Source organism: Falco peregrinus, chromosome 1, assembly GCF_023634155.1.
Source record: "Falco peregrinus isolate bFalPer1 chromosome 1, bFalPer1.pri, whole genome shotgun sequence".
Taxonomy (NCBI): Eukaryota; Metazoa; Chordata; class Aves; order Falconiformes; family Falconidae; genus Falco; species Falco peregrinus.
The window spans coordinates 60922600-60944846 of NC_073721.1; the positions used below are offsets into that span (position 1 = coordinate 60922600).

General features: G+C 42.6%; 1 protein-coding gene across 1 annotated transcript in view; it reads left to right on the forward strand.

Moving 5' to 3' along the window:
• Positions 1-22007, forward strand: part of KCNK10 (potassium two pore domain channel subfamily K member 10) — a 65736-nt gene extending 43729 nt beyond the window's left edge. Inside the window, exons 5-7 of the mRNA XM_005236344.3 lie at positions 15338-15524; positions 18703-18845; positions 20820-22007. Coding sequence (XP_005236401.1) covers positions 15338-15524; positions 18703-18845; positions 20820-21443 — 954 coding nt within the window. The 3' untranslated portion in view covers positions 21444-22007. The remainder of the gene's footprint in view (positions 1-15337; positions 15525-18702; positions 18846-20819) is intronic.
• Positions 22008-22247: the final 240 nt, after the last annotated feature.

The window sequence follows — 22247 nt, forward strand, 5'->3', positions numbered from 1 at the left end:
TGATATACATCGTTTTTTCTTTTTCTGAAAGACAGCAGTAGGCACTGCCTTAACCTTGGAACAGTCCTAGAAAAGTAGTTCTTAGCTGGAAGATGGGGCTGGGGCAGCAGTAAGCGAAGTCCCGCTGAGCTGCTGGAAAGCTTTCTTTTAGAAACTGCCAAAGCTTTACCTTTTCTAAACTTCGTTGTTTGTCTTTCTGAATACATCAGATCTACCCTAGCTACACTTTCTTTTCAAAATTCAACTTCTTTTTTGAGAATTTTGGCTTCTCAGATCTCTTTTGTTACTGTGCAAGTGACAGGAATGGTCTTTACAAATTCTTGATCTGAAAAGGACTGGGAAACATGTCCTGGGAAAACAACTTTGTACAAGAGAGTAGGTGTGCAAAGGAGAACACTTAAAAATACAGTTGTCTGTCTTGGTCTCCCCTCTGTCCGTCCATTTGCTCTGTTACCTCTCCCCTTGCTCCCTTTCCCCCGTTTCCCTCCCTTGGCTCCCATCCAACCTGTAGCATTATACCTGACACCAGTGCAGGACTGTTGAGCGAGTTCTCAGCAAGGTTTGCTGTTCAGAGAAGTTGTTTGAGGTTTCCTTGAAGTCCCACCTTTACTTCTCCTTCTCCTAGAGCAATGCCATAGGCCAGGGACCCCCTCTGCTTACTGCCAGGCAGCACCCACCCTGCGCTCTCTGCCAGCCCCAAATTGGCATTGATGCTGCTCATTCTTTGGCAGCTGGATCAAACCTTCAGATGAGAGAGTTCCCCAAACCAGAAATATGAATCCAGATCACTGCTTAGGCAAACCAGTGAAATAATTCAGGATTTGCAATGTTGTTACTGAATTCAAAATGTGGGACATGGTTAATAAATAGATAAATGTATTATAACCTAAGTGATACGTTGGCTAGTAAGATCCTACTCGTAGTTCTGAATATATGGCCTGATGCCTGCATTTCTGAGCAGATTAATTTGATGGAAAAGCTTCCTCTCCACCTCCTGACATCTAATCAATATATACCCAAAATCAAACAATCTTTTTTATTTCATTTTATTGCATTTCATTACTAGCCTGCATCAGTGTGTTATTACATCAGCTGCATTTTATCCCCACTGAGGATATTAACACCCAATCTTTTCTTTTTAATATAGTGTTATTCATTGTGATTTTCTATAAGGATTTTTTTTTTAATCCATTCAAGAACTTCCACAGTGGGACGGTCCAGTGCAATGATCGATCTCCTATCTGCTGGCATCCTGTCCCTGGGCAGAGCTGTCAGGATGGAGTGTGAAATTCAACTTGCTGGGGCACATCCATGGTATTATTCCAAAATGATATGAGTTTTATGAGCTGAAATTTCAGTGTTCACAGCTTAGCCTGATGATTTTCTGGGTCATTTCCACCCAAACAAAATGGCTGAGAAATATAAAAATCAGTCACCAGAAAGGAATCGTACATTTCCATGATCTAGTAAGAATTTTTTATTGTTGTAGCAGGACAGTAGATCTAATTACATTCTGTTATTTGTTATTAGCATTTGGATACCATAGAAGCCAGCCAGGGCCTTGGTGTACTGAGACTCTGTAAAAAGGCTGATTTGTAAACAGTGTTTTTAAATTAACAGGAAAATATATAGGGAGAGAAAAGGATGCAACAGTAGCAAATGGCAGGTTGATGGTGAAGCAGAAAGTTTTGGAGGGGAGAAGCCAGGTAGAAACTGAAGACAAAATACGGCTGTATGAATTTGGAAGAAATGGTTAGGGGTGATGGAAATTAAGTGGAGCTGATGTGAAGATGCTGCTAGAAGAATGGGAAAGTAGGGGCAAACAGCCATTCATTCAGGAGGACTACAAGGATGCCGTAAGGCTATGCAGGAAGAAAATTAGATAAGCCAAAGCCCAGCTAGAACTTAATCTGGCTGCTGCCATAAAAGACAATTAAAGATGTTTTTATAAATACATTAGCAACAAAAGGAGGGCTAAGAAGACATGGCTTAGTGTTGGGCTTAGCAGTGCTGGGTTTACAGTTGGACTCGATGATCCTAAAGATCTTTTCCAGCCTAAATGATTCTATGGCAGAGGAAATATTCCCTCATAATTCCCAGAATTCCCCTTCACTAGCAAAAGTAACATTTCATATAAACTTGGGAAGTTACCTGCAGGAACACGTTGAGGAAGAAATGATGGAAATGCTTTCCTCCTAGACAAGATCACCTTGTTACAGAAAGACCACAGGCGATGTAGCCTAGGAAAGCAGCATGCAGAGCACACAATATGCTGACTTGAAACATTTTTCATTTGATTCCCTCGATTCTGTGCCTCTCTCACTAGTTGGGAATTTGGCTCTTTGAAGCAGCTTCTGTTTTGCTCCCCATGCAGCAGAATAACTTGCTCAGGATAAAAATAACCTGTGTGGTGAGAGCTTGTACAAATAAAAAGAGGTGTTTTAGAGCACTGACTTACCAACCCAGAACAAATGGGTGTAAACTGTCCCAGCTCACTATCTGCTCTTTTGCCTGTAACGCCTTAAAGGTCCATCTGAAAGTCATCGTTTCGTGAGCAAGGTTTTCCTGAGCAAAGGATTTCTTTACATGTGTAGGTACTTCTGTGACTATTTCAGGTGGGTATGCACCTGAAAGTACATTTCAAACCTGAGTGTCCTGAAATTTATGGGCAATTTAAACCAAAACCTAGATCCAGATCTGAATTTTGCCGTTAGTTAACACTAAGGTTATGGATACATGCATAGCCAAATACTAGCAGAAGAGATCTGCAGGCAATGTTATCCTTCATAATACTCATAAAGCATATTTGGCTAAAAATGGACTTTACAACATAAGAATAATAAAAAACCTAGATACACTCTAGTGCTTGCCAGCAATATGTCCACAGTGCCTTATGAATCTGGGGAGTATTTTAATACCATTTTCATTTCCTCTCTTTTAAATCCGAAGACATGCTTTTTGTAAATTAGCTGATGATAAAAGTGAAATTAAGAAATGCAGGTACTGTAAGAAAGCAAAAATTGCAGCAGCTGTGTAGGCTCTATACAAAAAGTGTGTCAGAACGAGCAGCTTGGGAGAGCCGTGTCCAGGAGCTGAGCACAGACACACCAGTCAGCAAATGTTCTGCCTCTTTTTATTTCAGTTTGCCTTCCTCATTAAACTTTATTTAGAGCATAAGTAACTGTCTAAAAACACAGTTAGTGCTGAGATGTTGGATTCTTTGGAACAATTTGTCTCTAGCAATGTCAGGCTGATGTGCTCTCCTCAGGGACGTAAGACTTCAGCACAATGACTTGTTAAGCATATGGGAGTTCAGGGAGGGTATGTCCCACCACGCTGGAGTGGGTTGTGAACCACTTCTGAGGGGTGCAGTCCTCCCTCCATCCTCTTGAAAAGGAGTTTCACTATGCAGAACATGATGGGGTGTGGTGAGGAAGCACATTTCAAACCTTTCAAAAACTACTGCCTGACAACTGTTTAAGTCAAAATGCTGAGCACTCCTGAAATCGAGGACTTGGTTGTACAAGATGTGTGCTCCAGGTTGGAAAACTCTGGGTGCATTTTCCTCTAGTTCATCAGTGACGTCTGTTACAAAGAGGATTCCTAGTCTCTCTGTACTCTACGAACGTATTCCTCTCTCTGCTCCTTCCTGGCTAGACTCCTTCAATGCTCTTCTTAACAAGAGTTGTTCTAATTGTTTTTCTTGGATGTAAAGCAGTCCAGACCCAGGGCCATCTGGACGCTGCCCTGTAGCATGGCCAGCAATGGCACAAGTGCGACTGTAGGCTCTTACAAAGTTCAGCTGGAGGATGAAAGGCAGGAGTGGTAAATTTACAATGCCTGTCTCTGAAATACTTTTCTCCTTGAGATACTGCAGGCCACATCTCTTTTTATGTTTCTAATCGGTGCTTTAATTACAGTGATGGGAAGATAGCAGGAAGTTTTATTTTTGCTTTTGATGATCACCTGCTTTAGTAGTCCTCATGCTCCCATGCCAATAGGCAAATGATAATCCTATGGGTGACCTAAACAACTAATGGTGCAGGCTATGACTTTGCTAAATGCAGTGACTCTTCATCCACCTGAGGCAAACTTGTCTCAGAATTGTATTTTAGGTTCAACCACTGCCTTGTGGTATGGTCTTGATGTTGGTTTTACTCTCTGGATCACTTTTCCCCTCCATTATACTGAGCTGCAGGAAAGCATCTTTTTCTGCACAGTGCTGAGATAGTAAGCTACTATTAAAATATTCACACCAAAATCTATGGATCCCAGCTTTTGGCATTTTATTTCCTCTAACTGGGTATTTAATTCAGTTAGCAATGCTTACAGCTAATGGGCTTCAGGGGAAGTGACCTAAGTGCAGCAAACCTTTTGCTGATTTGTTCTTATCCACTGTTTTTTGTTGCCAGGTTTATAGTCTAAAGCTTACGTGGGCTGGCTATGGAGCATATCTTTCTCTAATCCTGCAAGTCAACAGCCTCTTGCAAATGGGCATATAATTTAAGGGTTAATATTAACCTGAACAGTTTAAGTTCAGATCTCAATGTTTCTGAAAGGTCTTTTAAGCATGTTTTATCAACAATGTCTGTTAGGCCTGTAAGGGCTGGTGAGAAGCATAGCAGCAGCCTGAGCATCCTTCAGAGAGAGGATCGTGAAGGGTTTGAAGTGAATCTACCTCCAAAGAGAGCCCCAGGTGGTGGCTGAGCATGGCGGTAGTTGAAAGTGCATTCCTGGGACTGCTAGAAAGAGAAGGAAGCAGCTCTAAGAAGGGAAAACATTTCAACACCAGGAAGAGATAATAATTGCTCCAATTTTAGAATCAAATCAGTCTCGCTAAAAAGGTGATAGTATAGATGGAGAAGGAAAGTCTATCCTAAAACCAGGTTTTAAAACTAGCTTAAATCTAGAGTATAGTGTTATCTGGAAATCTCAAGTCAGATCCAGTGCACCAAATCTGAAACCCAATACACACTGAAGTCATCCCCCAAAATAATTTATGCTGGTAGTACTGGACACCTCTGTCCAGGGCTGTCAGGCACTGCGCAGTGGACCTGGTGGCCACAGGATTCTTCAGAGGAAACTTGTACTGTGTTGCCTGCTTGTGTGAAGCCTTTTAATATCTTTTCATTACTTTTTTTCTTCATTGTTTAAAATTATTAGAGGTCCAAACCTTCAATAATTCTTCTTACTGGGGTCATACTCTTGTCACTGAACTGCAACGCTCATGAGATTTTACGGCTCTTAAAACCAGAACATTGTATAAAAACTAGTTGGGAATCCATGATTGATACAAAGATGCTATTTATCACTGTTGCCCTGGTTTCAGCTGGGATAGAGTTAATTTTCTTGCTAGTAGCTGGTACAGGGCTGTGTTTTGGGTTTGGTATGAGAACGATGCTGACAGCACCCTGATGGTTTAGCTGTTGCTGAGCAGGGCTCACCCTCAGTCAAGGGCTTTTCAGTTCCCCCCTGCTCTGTGAGGAGGGGCACAAGGAGCCGGGTGGGAGCACGGCCAGGGCAGCTGACCCCAACTGGCCAGGGGGACACTCCATACCATAGAGCATCATGCCCAGTATAGAAACTGGGGGCAGTTGGCTGGAGGGGGCTGATCGCTGCTAGGGGACTGGCTGGGCATCAGTCAGCTGGGGATGAGCAACTGCACTGAGCATCACTTGGGGGTTTTTTTGTGTTGTTTTTTTCTCCCCTTGGATTTTATTCCTCTCTCCCTCTCCTCTTCGTTACAACTATCAGTGTTATCGTTGTCATTACTATTATTGGTTTTGTTATTATTATTGTTATTTGGTTTATTTTATTTCAGTTATTAAACTGTTCTTATCTCAACTGACAGGTTTTACGTATATTCACTTCTCCTCCCCATCCCACCACAGGGAGGGGAGGGAGCCAGCAGCTGGGGCTAAGCCACAACTCTTCAGTTATCTGTCTGTATTACAGTAAAATGTTATCGTTAATTTTTCATTTGGGAAATGATTTTCATTACATTTCTTTCTGATTGTGAATATACTGCAGCTACTGTGGTATATTAACCCAAATTCCTCTGTTATCTTAAAAAAAAAAACAAAAAAGAAGCGTTTTCTTCATCTGCTTTAGCTTTTCTTTGTAGAGTGCCTAATATTTTAGCACCTGATTGAATGTTTACACAGAATTAATTAATAAATCAAAGACAGGTGTAGTAGGCAATTAGTGGCTAAAAAACTGATTTAAGTGCAAGGTAAGAGAGTATTTGGCAACTGACCCTGAGTAGAAGTGTTTCCAAACCCTTCTGTGGATGATGGATCGATCTACGGATGATGATTTATCATCCTTGAAGAACATGAAAGCAATAGAGTAATGATGAAGTAAGTTTTCAGGAAGGAGTTTTCTTCCACTGTTAATTTTTATGTACTCAGGCTATTTTTTTATGTACATCAGGGATTATCTCTAGAATATGATCTCTGTCTGTTTGCCAGCTATTGTTCCAGCTATCCATTTCTTTTGTGTTTTCTATGGTGAAAAAAGACGAGCGCTATTTCTTTCTTGACATCAAAGCCCAATCTTTGCCACTTCTCGTTTGGCTGGAAACCAGGTTAGTATTCAGAATGATCTCAGTATAAGCACTGGCAAAGAGTTACATTTCCATGCACGGCTTGAACCCCAATTTTCTTGTTAAGGAACTGAGCTAAACAGTCCATCTTTATGGTTTGAAATGTTTGGGAGCCACTATTCTAAAGTGTTAAACTATACCTGCCCGCTTCCTGCTGAAATTAGTATTAGTCAGATAACTTTTAATTGCAGCAAAGTGCACTGGAAATAAACCCCGTGAGTCTCAAGCAATTATTTCTCATGCAACACAAGACAAACAGAAGCTAAAAGCATGACTAAGGATTTACTGAGCAGCTAGGGTGTCTTGGATACTCTGTATGAAGCTTAAAAGATAAGATACTTCAATGGAAGCTGCTGATTAATGGCAAAACACGTCAACTTTTCAACCATCAGCCTGAAAGTTAAACTCCTTCCTAAGCACTAATGGTGAATAGCCTCCTTTTGTTATTGCTTTAAGTTTTGGTCATATTGCTGGGGAAACTTCTCTGTGTTCCTGACAGTGCAGTGTTTAAATACCAAATCCTATGTGCCAGGGTCTTGATGCAGGTGTTGCCACCTCTGGAAGTGTGATTTATAGCCTAAAGAAAACCCTAACCCCAAGATTTGCAACATAAGGAGTAAAGGAAACGCAAGACAGATGCAACTGCAACAGTTCACTATGTAATATCTAGACCGCTAATAATACAGTGATTGTTGATTCCCACCCCCCTCAACAAATACATAGAGCCATTCTAGTCAGTGTCCTTCAGAATATCCTCCAAAACTCCTGTGGGCAACTTTGGAGGAAGCATCAGAGACTTAGTGTGATGGGGGTGATGGAGCTTGAAAGGCAACAGATAAGAATTATTAATGAGGATACCTGAACGTGCTGCCTCATTCCAGGCATAAGGATGTGCTGTTTTCGCACTTCAGAGATGCTGCTTCAAGGTTATGAACAGGTGGGATGGAGGTGACAAATTTAGTGGTGGTGGTGGATGGAGGTGGAGAATTAGTCCTGAACATGTTATGTTGCTTTATGCATTTAACCTTCATCTTTTAGGACTGTTAAGCTATTGTGTTAACCACTCTAACAGAATTTACATGTTCATGTTTTCCCTCGGCACGTACAGGTGTCATTGTGGCAATAAGAGCTGAGCCATGAGACGAAGTATTTGATGCACCCTTCACCCTGTGCCAGACCTTTCCCTTTGAGGGGGATCCTTGGCCCCCTTTTCCCTTTGCAAAAAAGAAGTGGCAGCTCCTGCAAAATGTTGGAGAAGGCTGGCGGGAGCAGTGGGAGAGTTGTGGCATGGAGAGACGCTTCTAGGGGTGAGACATTTTCCACTCTTCCCATGCTTTTGCCCAGGGGAAGATGCTCTACCTTCCTCCTTTTACTTTCCATCTACTCTTCTGGGATTTGTATCCCACCTAGAGTAAAACCCACTCGCTGTGGTCTAGTTACCCAAGAGAACACTGGTTTCTTGGCTAGTCACAAATAGCGTTTTCCTCTAGAAAGACTGCAATATTGTCATCTTTTTACTGTTAATACCTGTAAGAAATCTCATGGTAAATACAAAATATGCTTTGGAGGCTTCTGCAAGAATTTCTTGCAGAGAATGATTTATGCTCTTGTATCCAAGAAGGGCAAGGGAAGGCTGCTTGGCCATTATTCCAAACTAAGCAGAAACTGAGACCTGCAGTCTAGAAACAGGTACAACCAGTCCAGCCTGAAGATCCCTGTTTCAAAAGGTTGGTGCTTAACCTTTCAGTTAGTCCAACAAAATATCCGCTCTAGCCTACGGATGCTGATGGTGTTAAATTCCTAATCACTAGGGAATTGTTGTGAAAACTCAGTAGTGTGAAGGAATTGGGATGCTTTATTCTGCTGTAGAGGAACAAAACAATAACAGTACAAAAAATAGAAGAGTAGAGAAATTCAACATTCTTTTTTTTGGCTCTTTTGGGGCTTTTAAGAGGAGATATTTCTAACATGAATTTCAGTTTTCTTTTCCTTGCTAAGTCTTTGAAAGTGGCCATGTCATGCAATGGATAGCTAAATCTCCCATTTATGTAGCTACACTGATTGTCTTTCTCTGTCTCAGTACCTTTCTTAATTAGGTGCTGAGCATATACTCATAAATCTAGCCTTGCTGCTGTGTGGCACTCTTCTTTGCACTATCATAATCCCATTTTATTTTTTCCCCCTGAACTGCGCTGAGGAACAGGATGAAAGCATTGACTCAACACTGACCAAAATCAGTGTTACCAGCAATGGCAAGGTAAAACCCATTCAGGTACAGGGAAATGAGGTGGAACAATGATTATTAAGCCATTCTTGCACTCCCTGAGAGAGGCGAATATAGGTGTAACTCAGAAGGGACTAGAAGGAAGGAAGGAGCGATACATTCCAAATTCAGCCTCTGTGAGCATCCTTTGAAACTGCTTCAGTCTATGCCACGAACCTCTGTTGCCCTTTGTCTGCTCCGATGTCTGAGAAAAGCATCTATGTATCTACCTCTCTATGTACCTATCTATAGGGATCCTTCTTATTCAACATTTAGTTTTTCTTGGGCTGGCTACAGCTCAGCTAGAACAGAGGTTGGGGCTCATTATTGTTATTTGTGTTTCTTCAGTAGCATAATAATCAAATTGAAAAATTAGTTGGTGCATATCAGAAAGCCCTACATGTGCTTCCTAGAGAGAAGAAGATTGGAAAGGGGTATGTGAAGCCTGGAATATATCCGAGCCAGTGTTTCTGTATTTTTATAACACAGTCTCAGTATTCACATTATGACTGCAGCAAGATCCGTGCCTAGAGATTTTAAAAAAATAACATTAGAGAAAGCTGCTCCTCTGTGAGAATCTTGCTGCATATTCCATCTGGGTCTAGACAAACACCCCGCAGAAGTGTGGTTTTATAGGGAAAAATAGCAATGTAAAAAAATATCCGCTTTCCTCTGACCTGTGCCGTGTGTGTATTCAGGATTGTCTCTCCCAAGCTTAGTAACAAGTGTGAGCACTTACAGCTTTTTATATCTGTCTCCCCTACAGTACTTATTACTGGTAAGAAATAGGGGATGGATTTTGCATTTTTTTGTGCAGCAGTAGCAGGGTTCTTTATAAAACATGAGAATTAAAATAGCACTGAGGTGCCAAGACAGCTGGTTAGACAGTAGGGGAAGCCCATCTCTAGTGTAATGGTTCAAACCACTGTCCTTAACCCATGGAGGGATCTGAAATGTATATATTTTAAAATATATTGTATAGAATTCTGCGGCTATGCTTTCAAGGGGTGTTGCCTTCTCCATTGATGGGTGCCTAGGCCTGGGCTGGCAAACACCACAGAGCTGCTTGCTTGCTCCCCTCCCCATGGTGGGGTGAGGGGGAAACAGGAAGAACAAAAGTGAAAACTCACGGTTCAAAATAAAGACAGTGAGATCACTTGGCGAATACTGTCATGGGCAAAACAGAGTTGACTTGTGGAATTTAATTTATTTATTTTCAACTAGGATAAATATTTAATTGGTTGGGTGTTTGGAAGTAAAAAGACAAACATTCCAAATGCCTTCCTCTCCCCTTTTCCAGGCTCACTTCGCTCCAGACACCTCTCCTCCCCCCACGTTATCACCGCAGGTGGCACCCAGTCCCTCCAGTCAGCAGCCAGCAGCGAGGGGCTGGGCTCAGGACACATGGGTTTCTCTCTGCTGCTCTCTGTCTCTCAGCCCTTTTCCTATGGGATTTCTCTCTGCTGCTCTCTGTCTCTCAGCCCTTTTCCTCTGGTCCTTCACTGGTCCTCCATGGGCTGTGGGCCCTCCAGGGCAGTACCTGCTCTGCCATGGAGCACCTCCCACTGCCTTGTCCTTGTTGTTTCCTTATTCCCTCCTCTATTCCCTCCTTGTCCTCGTCCTCCTCCTCTGCCTGTCCAGCATTTCTGCCTTTTCTCAAATACACTTTCCCAGAGGTGCTACCACCTTGTCTGAGGAGTTCAGCAGTGTCCTGCAGTGGGTCCATTGGAGCCAGCTGGAATTGGCTGTGTTCAGAGAACACAGAAGAACAAAAGATTATTATATTATTCTTAGATATTATCTCTAAGTCAGTGATATTTAAAATACATTTACTTTCAGCCTCATTTTGAATGTGAAGGAGCTAGGACAAGCTAGAAAGAAACCCACAGTGACAGGTATAGGCAGCAGTGAGGTCGATGCAACCGCCAAGGAGCTCTGTGAGCCCAGGGCTGTGCCAGCCTTTCCATACAGCCTGCTGAGATGGGCATCGCGCTTCGCTGAGGTACGTGCCAGCCTCTGGACCAGGGCTGCCCTGCATCTGACTGAGCTGGAAGGCAAGCACTGTGAACCTGTGAATATCTGCACTGTCTACACTAGTCTAGCAAAAATGTTTTGACTAACAACATACCTAATGTTTGTGGCTGAGGGAAAAAAAAAACCCCAACAACCTATGTGTGTGATACTCTGTTTTATGCTTTGAGACTGGCTTTCCCCTTGTTAAAATATTTTGATCTGGAGAAAGTGATTTAGACAACAAGCTGTTTAATGAGCACATGGGCAAAGACAATCTGTTCCAAGAATAGTTGGCAGCATGGGAGAGGGCATAAAGTTAAGAGTAGGTTAAGGGGACAAAAGAAATGTTGAAAAAACGTGTTTTCTTTGGAGGAGTGCTCCAAACTGCAGAGCCTTGTAGAAGGATGAGGACAGCATGTTCCATGCAGGCACATTACACTAGTACTAAAAATATGGCACTGGTCATCTAGCCAAAAAGGTAAATAACTTGTGTGATTCTTGGGGATATTTGTCAGGAATTCAGAACAGAAAATGTTTGGAAGGTGGAAGAACCATCTGAGCTCACTGTGAAGCAGCTAATGTTCCAGTGCTATTTGTGGTTGAGTAGTACTGTATATTGGGGGAGTTTCAGTGAAACGGGAGGTGCCACTATAAAACTGTGGAATAAGCATATTTGAAATACGGTATTCATGGCAATATGTATGTTTCACATATTTAGCATTTAGTCTAATCTGATAAATGGCTGTAGCATCTTTTGATCCCATGCTTAATGTCTCCTACTCCCTTTTTGAAGGAATATGTGTCATCCCTGTGATCTCAGCTTGGGAACTTAAGAACCTTGTTTGGTCCTTTCGCTGTCAACAGTCAGGTCAGAAAAATTGCACCTGAGTTAATTCACCTGAACAGGGCAGGAGCTGTAAAATAATCTGGTTCATCAGCTTTGATCTGTAGGACCAGGGGGAGGGAAGAAAAAAATACAGGATTTCTTTTAACTCCGGAAATTATTGGATAAGACCAAAACCAAGAAGACCCCCGTGTATGTAACAGAAAATAAGGAAAAAGCAAGGAAAAGATGCAGAAGAACAAAATTCCACTGATAAGGGTGTTTTCATGGGAACGTCTGTCCTCACTCCTCTCAGCACTAGCCCAGGTTGGCAGTGGGTTGTTTGAATAAATATGGTTAAGATGATGTCAGTGATGTTGCCTTTGTAGCACCTGGCCACCTTAAGAGTAAAACCAGCACCTTCATTAGTAGCTGGGAATGACCCCTCATAGGTGGTTATATCACAGAAAGCTCTGTTCGTTTCTTCTTAAGAGTCCTTCTTTAATCTTTTCCAGATCAGCTGTAGGCTGATTTAAATTGAAGTCTCTCTCATTAGAAAGCACTGATTTATTTATATTTGATGAATGTCTTAGAAGTTACCTGCTTCATCAATGTGGAGAGAACTTGTTGTTAAAACAAAACTAAAAAAGAAACACAAAACAAACTAAAAAAAGAAAAGAGTAGAAAACATCTCTCTTACAAGTGTTTTCATTTTACTTAAACTGCTATGAGATTAACTACTTTTCCTGGAGAAAGGCCTTTCTTACTGTTTCATTTTGACGCCTATAGAAAATCCTATATTTATGTCACAAACTCACATGGGCTCAGGGAATGTGCTAGCCTAGCTGGAGTTGCTCAGCTGTTTGCCAGTGTTTGGCTCCAGAGTGCAAATACTATTTAAAAGAGGAGTTTGTATGAACTTTTTCAGATTTCTCAACCTTTAGGAGTTTATATATATATATATATATATATATATATATATATATAGTGCTATCTCTCTCTCTCTCTCTTTTTCTTTTAATAATGACTTGGTACAGTGTAATACTGCAGTGGGTCAGGTTAATTTACTCTCATCTTGATACAACTGTGCCAAAACTGGAATGTAAAGCCTGCATTTCCTTATTCCTGAGAACCTGGGCAGCAGAAAATAATGTTCTTTGTAGTTAAATAGCAAGGCCAACTCCATCTGCAAAAAAACCTAATGCAAACCAACCTTTTTGTGATGCGTAATTACTACAGTGTACATATTCCATGACTAATGACGTTTATGCCTTGGCATTTTTTGGATCTATGGCAATTATCCTGTACTGTGAACATTCTCTGAAGGCACATCTAACTGTGAAAAGACCCTCCTTGTCACTGGTACCCTGAATTCCATGTGCTATTGTCCATTAAGTAATTTTGCTTCTGAGTCTTCCTTTTGTGCTCTTTTCAGTAGCCCTGAAAATGCTGTCCCTGACTCACCGTAGCTTGCTGCCTTCCTTTGTACCGCTGGAAGAGCGAGAAGAAAACAGACCCTCAGCTGCTCCGCTTTAGTGCGAGTGACTGAGGTGCACAGTAACCATGAGTCAGGCTTTTCTGCAGATCCTGTCATCTCCAAAAAAACCAACAACCCGAATGTATCGCTCCTAAATAAGCGGATGCCCTGACCATTTGGTACGGATCTGCAGGCCATGCTTTCCACTCTTGTTTCTGCCACGAGACAAGACAATCCTGACACATATAGAAATGCATTTTAATATTGCTGTATGGGGACTGTAGGAAGGATGACTCTGCATAACTTTGCTTTACTAGTAGTGCTTAGTGCTTGGCAGCTTTGAAGTATTTTTTTGCCCAAGGATTCCCAGTACTATATGGCACCTTCCCCTGTAGCAAGGTGCCTGCCGTTCCGTTTTACATATCAGGAAACTGAAGCATTGGGTAGGAGTGAACAAGTCACCTTGGCCAAACTATTAACTAAATGACATCGTGGTTAGAGCCTCATCCTCCATGACAAAAAGCAAGTGTGCCAATCTCGGACACCACGTAACGTCCACGAGGTCCGTTGCTTTCCCTTCACCACACACAGAGTAAGTCTGAAACCCTGCTGTTGTGAAGGGTGACCGTACCTCTTGAAGAAACTACATCATCCTTTAGTGTTTTAGCAAATCGCTCAGAATGAATCTCGAGAAACGAGAAGTCAGGTTTTATATTCTTGTGTTGTTTTTCTCCTTGGTACTTAGTGTTTCCTGTGCCTTCAGTTTGATTAATGGCATTATATTACTATTTAACTATTTCTTTTCAGCCAGACACAGAAAATAATAAGTGCACGCAAAACAAACAAACAAACAAAATATCAAGTGTAGGGATCATCTCAAACAGTTTCAGAACTAGAAGTATTCAGGAAACATGGCATATTTATGCTGCTGCCTGGGTTCTAATTGCAGAGCACCCCAGCTCGGATGGGTGTCTAATGAGGGTCTGGCATGGCACCTCTGAAAGAAATGCTCCTGCAGCAGCTGCAGCAGCAGTACTGCTCGCAGGCTGGTGGATAACCCCAGCTCAGGCAATATCCCTTCTGTATGGTGCAAAGACGGCTCCTGAGACCTGATTTCCTTCCCAGGCAACATCCCAATCTGAAATGAGATCTCATTTCTGGGTCAACAGAGATGCTTGATTTGGAAAACTAAATTTGAAAATACGTGACTGACAGTGACCTCCGCACTCCTTTTCCTGCATAAGGACTGGAAATTTCTTCTTCCAGGTTTCTTGTGAAACTCTATTGAATCTGGAGTTTATTTATGTCAGAGAAAACCTGAAATAAATCTGCCAGAGTCCGTTGTATTAATCCAGGCTGACATCAATACTACTGGATAAATCTAAGTTTATATTAAATAGATTGAGGTTTTATATGAGCTAGGAGTGTAAAATGTTGCAATTACACTGCTTATATTTGTGTTCAGTTTATAGCAGCCAGTAATACGCATCCTCTTTGTTCAGGAGCCCTCCAGTGTGGATTTACGTAGGTAACTTTATCTCAGGTTGTTTGGTATTTGACATAAATCTTTTATTTCTGGAGCAAACTGATAATACAGCTATCTATTTTTGTAAAGGACATTTAATCTTCATATTTGTGAATGCAAGCTGGAAAACCTGAGTCTAGAAAACCCGCAGCATGAATTATTTCTACATAAAATCTCAGGGGTATTTTTAGAGGAAAAAAGAGTTTATTTTGATTTTAGTCTTGGTCTTACTTGTTGAACGCTTGGAGCTGGTGAGGCGATGTGGGTATATGTGTACATGTATGGGGGTGTGCACTTTTTCTTACATGTTGAACCTGAGCTGGAGGGTACTGGAGCCTTTCTGAAGCTCAGGACTGCTTTTCCAGGCTGTGTTTCTGGAAGGTTAGTAGCTGCCTAGTGGATGGACAATGGGAATCACAATTTTGTGGGGCCAGACATAGATGTTCCCTGTGAGCCGGGTAGGGCTCTCACTGACAGGGAGGGTTGGTTGTGTTCCACCTAATAAACTCACAAAAGGCAGAAAGAGACACACCAGGTGACGCCAGCACCATCAGCCTACCGTTCACAAGGTATACAGTCCCAGCAATCCACTCAAAAATTATTTTTTTTCTTTTGTTATTTTCTTTTTCTAGAAAAAGCAAGTGAGTCAAACAAAGATCCGGGTGATCTCTACCATCCTCTTCATCCTGGCAGGCTGCATTGTCTTTGTGACCATTCCTGCAGTTATCTTCAAGCACATCGAGGGCTGGACAGCCTTGGAGTCCATCTACTTTGTGGTTGTCACTCTGACTACTGTTGGCTTCGGTGACTTTGTAGCAGGTGAGCAGCTTGGAGCCAGCGTGCTGTGCGCCAGGGCTTTGGCTCTTACAGCTTGTTTGCTGGTGTAGAGAGGAGGCTTTTCACAACGGATTGTATCCCTGTAACATGATGCCAGGTGTTTTGGTTGGGGTTACTGGGCAGTGGGACACCAGGGTGATTTAAGAACCGGGTGCCTTGCCACCTGCAGATTGCCGGCTTTCAGCAGCGTGGCTACCGGGAGCCTGGGAAGTCCTGATTATCCTTTATTGTGCAATGAATTATGCACAAGTCAAACGACTTTCCCATTGAACTTGACATATGTATTAGTCCATTAGGGCTCGGTCTGAGGCTGCCTGCAGAAGCATGTAGCCAAAATGATGAATAGATGAGGCTTTTACAAAGTAGGGCTGAGCCATGGGGCTGGAGAAATCTCTGCTGGGATGCAGCAATGGGCTGCTACTACAGCAGCTGCAGCATTTCAGAAACTGCATTTTATTCTCTAACCTCAGCAGAAATGTTGACGTTGCAGTTGCCCTGTTAACGAAAACTCATGTAGGAAGGAAAAGAAGGGCTGCTTGGGGTGCGCATCTCAGTGCTAGGAGGATACTCTCCAAGATTAATACAGTACTAGCAGGAACTATAAATATCCATCATTATCAGTTTCCAAAGAGGGAGTCAAGATTGTTGGCTGGCAAGATGAGATTTTATTCCCCCCCTCTCCCCCTCCCCCAACTGCTTTGCTAACGAAAAGGTGGTTAAAATAAGTGGATTTTTTCCCCATTAGTACATGACCTCTACTCCTCACTCCTGTTAGTGTTCCCAATTAAAGGCATTAAGATGCCTGTGTTACAAACAGCCATGCTTTGCTACTGTTTTGTTACTTACTATAAATCAGTGAAATACGAATGAGTTAAAAGCATCAAATGAAGCTACAGGATATATAAAGTTTTCTTTGCTGAAGAGCTGCAGACACATCTTTTTGTAGAGAGGAATCTCATCCTCCCTTTTTATGATATGGTGGTATAGACGACATGAATTATTGAGAAAAAAAGGCAGTGAACAAAGAAAGCCGCAGGTAAGAAAAAGAAGTGTTTTATCAGCATTCAGGTACAGAAGTGCTTGTATGAGCTTGGTCCATTTTAACCACTTAAATGTGAAGAGAAGCTCGCTGATACACTGACTTTGTGGTATCACAATGTGAAATAAAAATAATTCACAATATTTTTCTTAAGCATATCACACTTTGGTATTGTTTTCTTCAGTAATATAATAATAAGAATGCTCTGAATAGTAAGTTAAATTGTTCTATATTCAACATGATTAGGAGAATATAATCCACAGCTGGGTGGCTACTAACAACCAGGATTTTTCAAAAATCAAATGGAAGACCCTGAATGGGAAAACTTCAGAGGCTATCTCATGATAAGAGTATAAGGCAGGTGATCACCAGGAGATTTGGGTTTTATTGCCGGTTTTGAAACAGATTTTTTGTCACTTCAATCTCTCAATAGCTCCGTCCCTTCAATATCAAATCAGAAATACTACATCGTATTGGGTAAAACAGCATCAATGGAGCTATGCTGATTTATTCCACCTAGAACGTGTCCCAGCTCCTGGCAAACCGGGCAAGTTTCTGTACTGCTGTTGGAGATACAATTGTGGATGGAGCCTGAAAAAAACAGAATATCTGATAGGCTGGAAAAAAGTGGTCTCATGCTTTCTCAGTCGCCTGATTACTCCGTAAGATAGACCTAGACAATCTGTTTCATAGCGAGCATCCTCAGGGACACGTATGATCAGAAGAGCCTCGTTGTACCATAGCAACAGCAGCCCCCACCTCCCATTGTTTCACACCCTTAAAGACTGGAAAAAAGAGAGTGATTCATGCGGTCTGTGGGGAGGGAGTAACATCAAAACTGATATTTGGGTCCCTGCCAGTTCTCCATGTCTGACCTTCCAGGGGGAATTTCAAACAGTGTACGTACACTCAGACTGAGTCTGGGTAAAATTAGAGTCGTAGGAATGTCTCAGGTTTCAAAAAGCTCAGGGGGAAATGCCGAACTGTGTTGTCTGGTGATGTCACCGGGGGAAAAATCCTAAACTCTCTCTGCAGTCATGCAGAGGTACAAGTTGGTGTCTAGCTCTTGCCTAACCAAGCTGAAGAGTGGGACATAGGCAGTCCTCTGCCTGAGTCCCCTGGCGGGCTGGCTCTTTGGGCAGCGGGTCACACCGGTACCACCGAGGTGGTGGTCACCTGCACTGCGGGCTGGGGCTATGGGGCTGTGCAGACCCTTTGCCACTCACTCCCTGCAGCTCAGAGTTCTGCTTGCCTCACACTGGCTCTCCTTCTTGCCTTGTGATGGGACTGGGAGTCTCAAAAGTGATGTTGTGGTTGCTTTCTTTTGGGAAAGTTTATTCTACTACGTGGTAGGCAGCAGCCTGGCTGCCACTGCGCTTATTTTAGGCTCTTCATAGCCCATGAGCTTTGCCAAATGTCTTGCACAATTGTTTTACCAGGTCACCCTGAGACTTGTATGAAGACCATATAGGATATTTATTGCTTCATTTGATCCATATCTCCTCTCAACTTACTGGCCAGAGAATGCATCCCTATAACTGATACACAAGCAGACAGTATATCCTTATTATCAGGGCTGATGCATGGCTGGATCCTGTCAGATATCCTGGTCTGGAGGGGAAGACAAAGCCACTTTTCTTTGTCCTGTGTGTAGGACTCTCAATCCTGTAGCTAAATGCCAGAAAAGAAAAAAAAAATCTGGAAACTATATAATCTGAGAGTGTTAAACTGTAAAGTTTCTCAACTACCAAGCTGCAGGCAGTTTGGGATAAGGAAGACCAGTTGTATTAAACCATTTTCTTGGAAGAGTGTTCATGCTGTTGCAAGTACTATCAAAACAGAAATTTCAGACTTTCTTCAGAGTGTGAGCAATATAAAGAAAAGTGTTTACTAGCTGCTTTGGCAGGTCACATAGCAGCAGGATAATAGGTAATTTTGAAGAGTCTTAAATTAAGAACAGCTTGTGTTCCTCCCATCTGACTGGCCTCTCATCTATTATTAGAAATACAGTGGTGTTGGCAAGAGTTGAGAAATAATTTCAGGAATTCCTCAGAATTGCAGATATTTTCTCATAATTGTGGCATCTCATGATTCCTAAGCATAAGCATCTGCTTATTTCAGGAGGAAATGCTGACATCCATTACCGGGAGTGGTACAAACCCTTGGTGTGGTTCTGGATCCTTGTTGGCCTCGCCTATTTTGCGGCTGTCCTGAGCATGATTGGAGACTGGTTAAGAGTCCTGTCCAAGAAGACAAAAGAAGAGGTATGACTAGTAATGTCTCAGTGGTTTCTGATTTTATAAGGGAGCTCTAAGTGCCTGATTCCTGCTCGTCTAAAGAAGGATGCTTCTTTGCATGACCAATGCTCAGTATTCCCCATGGCTGACTCCGCTGGCTGCCTTCAGTATCCAGGTAGTTCTGATCTTTAACTCCTTCGCAAAGCGAGGAAAAAGAGCAACTGAAGCAACCTAGGTTGCTACACCTCTACCAGTACTGCCAAATACACAGCACACATCAGTAGGATTGCAATTACAGAATAAGAGAGGCCAGGCTTCACTCTGAAACTAGCTACAAAATTGTGATAAAAATGTCAGTGTTCTCTCCTTAAAAATTAGAAATGCGTGGGTTTTGAAGACATTAGTTGGCACTCTTCATCATGAAACAAGAATCTGCCTTTAAACCAGGGTTTTATATTGAGTTTTCCCACCTTTCCCTGTGCCAGGGAATATGGTTCTGAGCAAAGGTTTAGATTCAGGCCCCTTACTGAGTACCATATTATTAAAAACTGAAGAAACTGAGTAGTCAGTATCAGGAAGAGCATAATTAAATTCACTCAGACCATGCTTTCTGTGATTCAAAGACACTGTTGCTAATGCCTCACTCAAATAAGGGTGGAAAATAGAAGGCAATTGCCATGACTGTAGAGCTGAAGCCTATTGTGGAGGTAGTTAATGATATAATTTCAATTTTTAAGGCAATCTCCTCCTGCATTGCTAGCAAAGGCAGCCTGGCAGGGTTAGCCAAAAAGCAGGCATAGGCAAAGTCTGGCAGAGGAATAGTGCTGTTTCTCCTTTGTGAAGGCACCTGTGGTCCCTGAGGTCTGGCGCATCCCCTGGGCATCTCCATTAATAACAGGGGGCTTCACAGGGAGCTTGGCTGTCAGGGTGAGCATCAGCAGGCACCTACCGGTGGGAATCTGAGCTCTCACGGTGGATGTGAGATGCCTGCTGCCACAGGTAATACAGTGCTAAAGGGACACCTGCCCATCTGGCCTGAGAAACAGAAGATGACTTATGGATCTCTGGTTGCAGGAACTTGCATTCTGGCTGCAGCAGCCCAAGTAAACAGTTGACCTTGCTGGGCTCCTGCAGACCTCCTACTCCTGAACCTGTTCTCCTTTAGCTGAACTTGGGAAAAGGTCTGTGTTGACTGAGATGTTGCTTGATCATTTGTCTTCTCTTTTCTCAGTTCAAAAATGCAGCAGCCATGCAGGTGCTTTGTTCTCAGCCATTATTCTGCTCTCAGGTGCAAAGGAGTAAACCAGAGCAAAGCAGGGAGACATTTAATGACATGCTCATGGTGCCCACACAGATTATGTGTTGAAAACTCTTAGTAAGAGGGTGGTGTTTGGACAGTTATGCAGTGGGAACCTCCATTAAAGGCAGCTCCATTTGTCCCTGAGAATGAACCCTAGACCGGACCAGTCAGAAGTCCACCTGAATTTATCTAACAGGTATTTCCAGTGTTAATTGCTCTGCGGCACTGACCAGAACCTTCAGTGGGACTGAACAGCTCCATCCATCAGCAATATGCGAAAATACTCCATTGATACACTCGTTGTTGTCCTGTTCTGAAGCATATTGGTATAACTACCTGTGATTAATTTTGCCCACTCTTGACCACCTACCGCTGACGTTTTAAGTCAGGATTTTGTTCTTAACCAAAGAGGGATTAGCATGAACACCTCCCATCATATAACACAGCTAGAAAATGTGTGGGGTGGCAAAATGTGAGATGGGCAGACAAGTTATATGCCTTATAAGCCATTAGCTGGTCACTAGCTGGTGTGTTTAGAGCTTGCCCACTTGGCTACTGAAGTTTGGGTCCAAATGGATGCACTGGAGCTGGGATCAGTCTCTTGTGCCAGAGGAGAACGTGCTTGCCCTGCTGTTCTGTGGGAAAGACTTGTTGCTTCATTTTGCTTTTTCAATTAATTTCTCTTTCTTGCTGTCACAAAGGTTGGTGAAATAAAAGCCCACGCGGCTGAGTGGAAAGCGAACGTGACGGCAGAGTTCAGGGAGACACGGAGGCGGCTGAGCGTGGAGATCCATGACAAGCTTCAGCGGGCAGCCACCATCCGGAGCATGGAGCGCAGGCGCCTGGGCCTGGACCAGCGAGCCCACTCCTTGGACATGCTCTCCCCAGAGAAGCGCTCTGTCTTCACTGCCTTGGAAACGGGGCGCTTCAAGGCCTCATCTCAGGAAAGCATCAACAACAGGCCCAACAACTTGCGCCTTAAAGGGTCAGATCAGCTCAACAAGCACGGGCAGGGGGCATCCGAGGACAACATCATCAACAAGTTTGGATCGTCTGCCAAGATGACCAAAAGGAAAAACAAAGACCTCAAAAAAACCATCCCTGAGGATGTGCGGAAAATTTACGAGACCTTCCGAAACTACTCCTTGGATGAAGAGAAAAAGGAAGAGGAGACAGAGAAGATGTGTAATTCCGAGAACTCTTCTAGCACCGCGGTCCTGACCAACTGCATCCAGCAGCATTCAGACCTGGAGAACGGAGGGATCCCCAACGAAACCAAAGAAAGGGAACATGAAAACAAAGCGTTACTTGAAGACAGAAATTAAATGTAAAAGATGCTTGACTTGAATTAACAATGTTAGTGTTTTTATATACATATATATATTGAGACACGTGCCTTATACAGACTCCTTATTCAGTCTGAATTATATAGCATCGAAGAATATTTCACTGTGCCATACAGACTCCAGCTTGCTCTGCCAAAACAAATCAGGAACACAGCACTGCAGAATGGCAACAGACAGCAACGCACATGGAAATTTCAGCCTGTATAAGATTACCAGGGCAAGACCGAAAGGAGGAGATTGAACCACGACAATATCACCCGAGCGCTCCTACCATGGCATATCAGACAAAGGGCAGCTATGTAAGAAGAGCTGTTGAAAGGGATGAAAAAGAGTGTATCTTTGTAATGGAGTATGCACCCGGAAAGCCTTCCCCTGGTGATTAAAAAGAGGAGAAACGATTGGAGTGAACTAGAAACTTTCATTAAGGCTTAGTTTACGTTTTGGCACGTGATCCAAGCTAGGGTTTCTTTTTTTGTTTTGGTTTGGGTTTTTTGTTTTTCCATTTTTGAATCCAGATGCATTACCTTTCTAAACTCCAAAAGAATGTCCATGGACACAGCCAGCAGCTGGATGCTGGTTTGAAAAATCAACAGAGACATATTTAAGGGTCGGATTGCTCTTTTCATTAAAAAAAAAAAAGAAAAAAAAAAAGAAAAAAACCTCTGTGGGTATTTATCTTAACCAGTGACTGACACACACACACACAAAGAAAAAGAGGAAAACCATGGAATTTTTTCTCATGTAGGAAATGTTCAATGTAAAGTCACAGCAAGAAGGTGCATA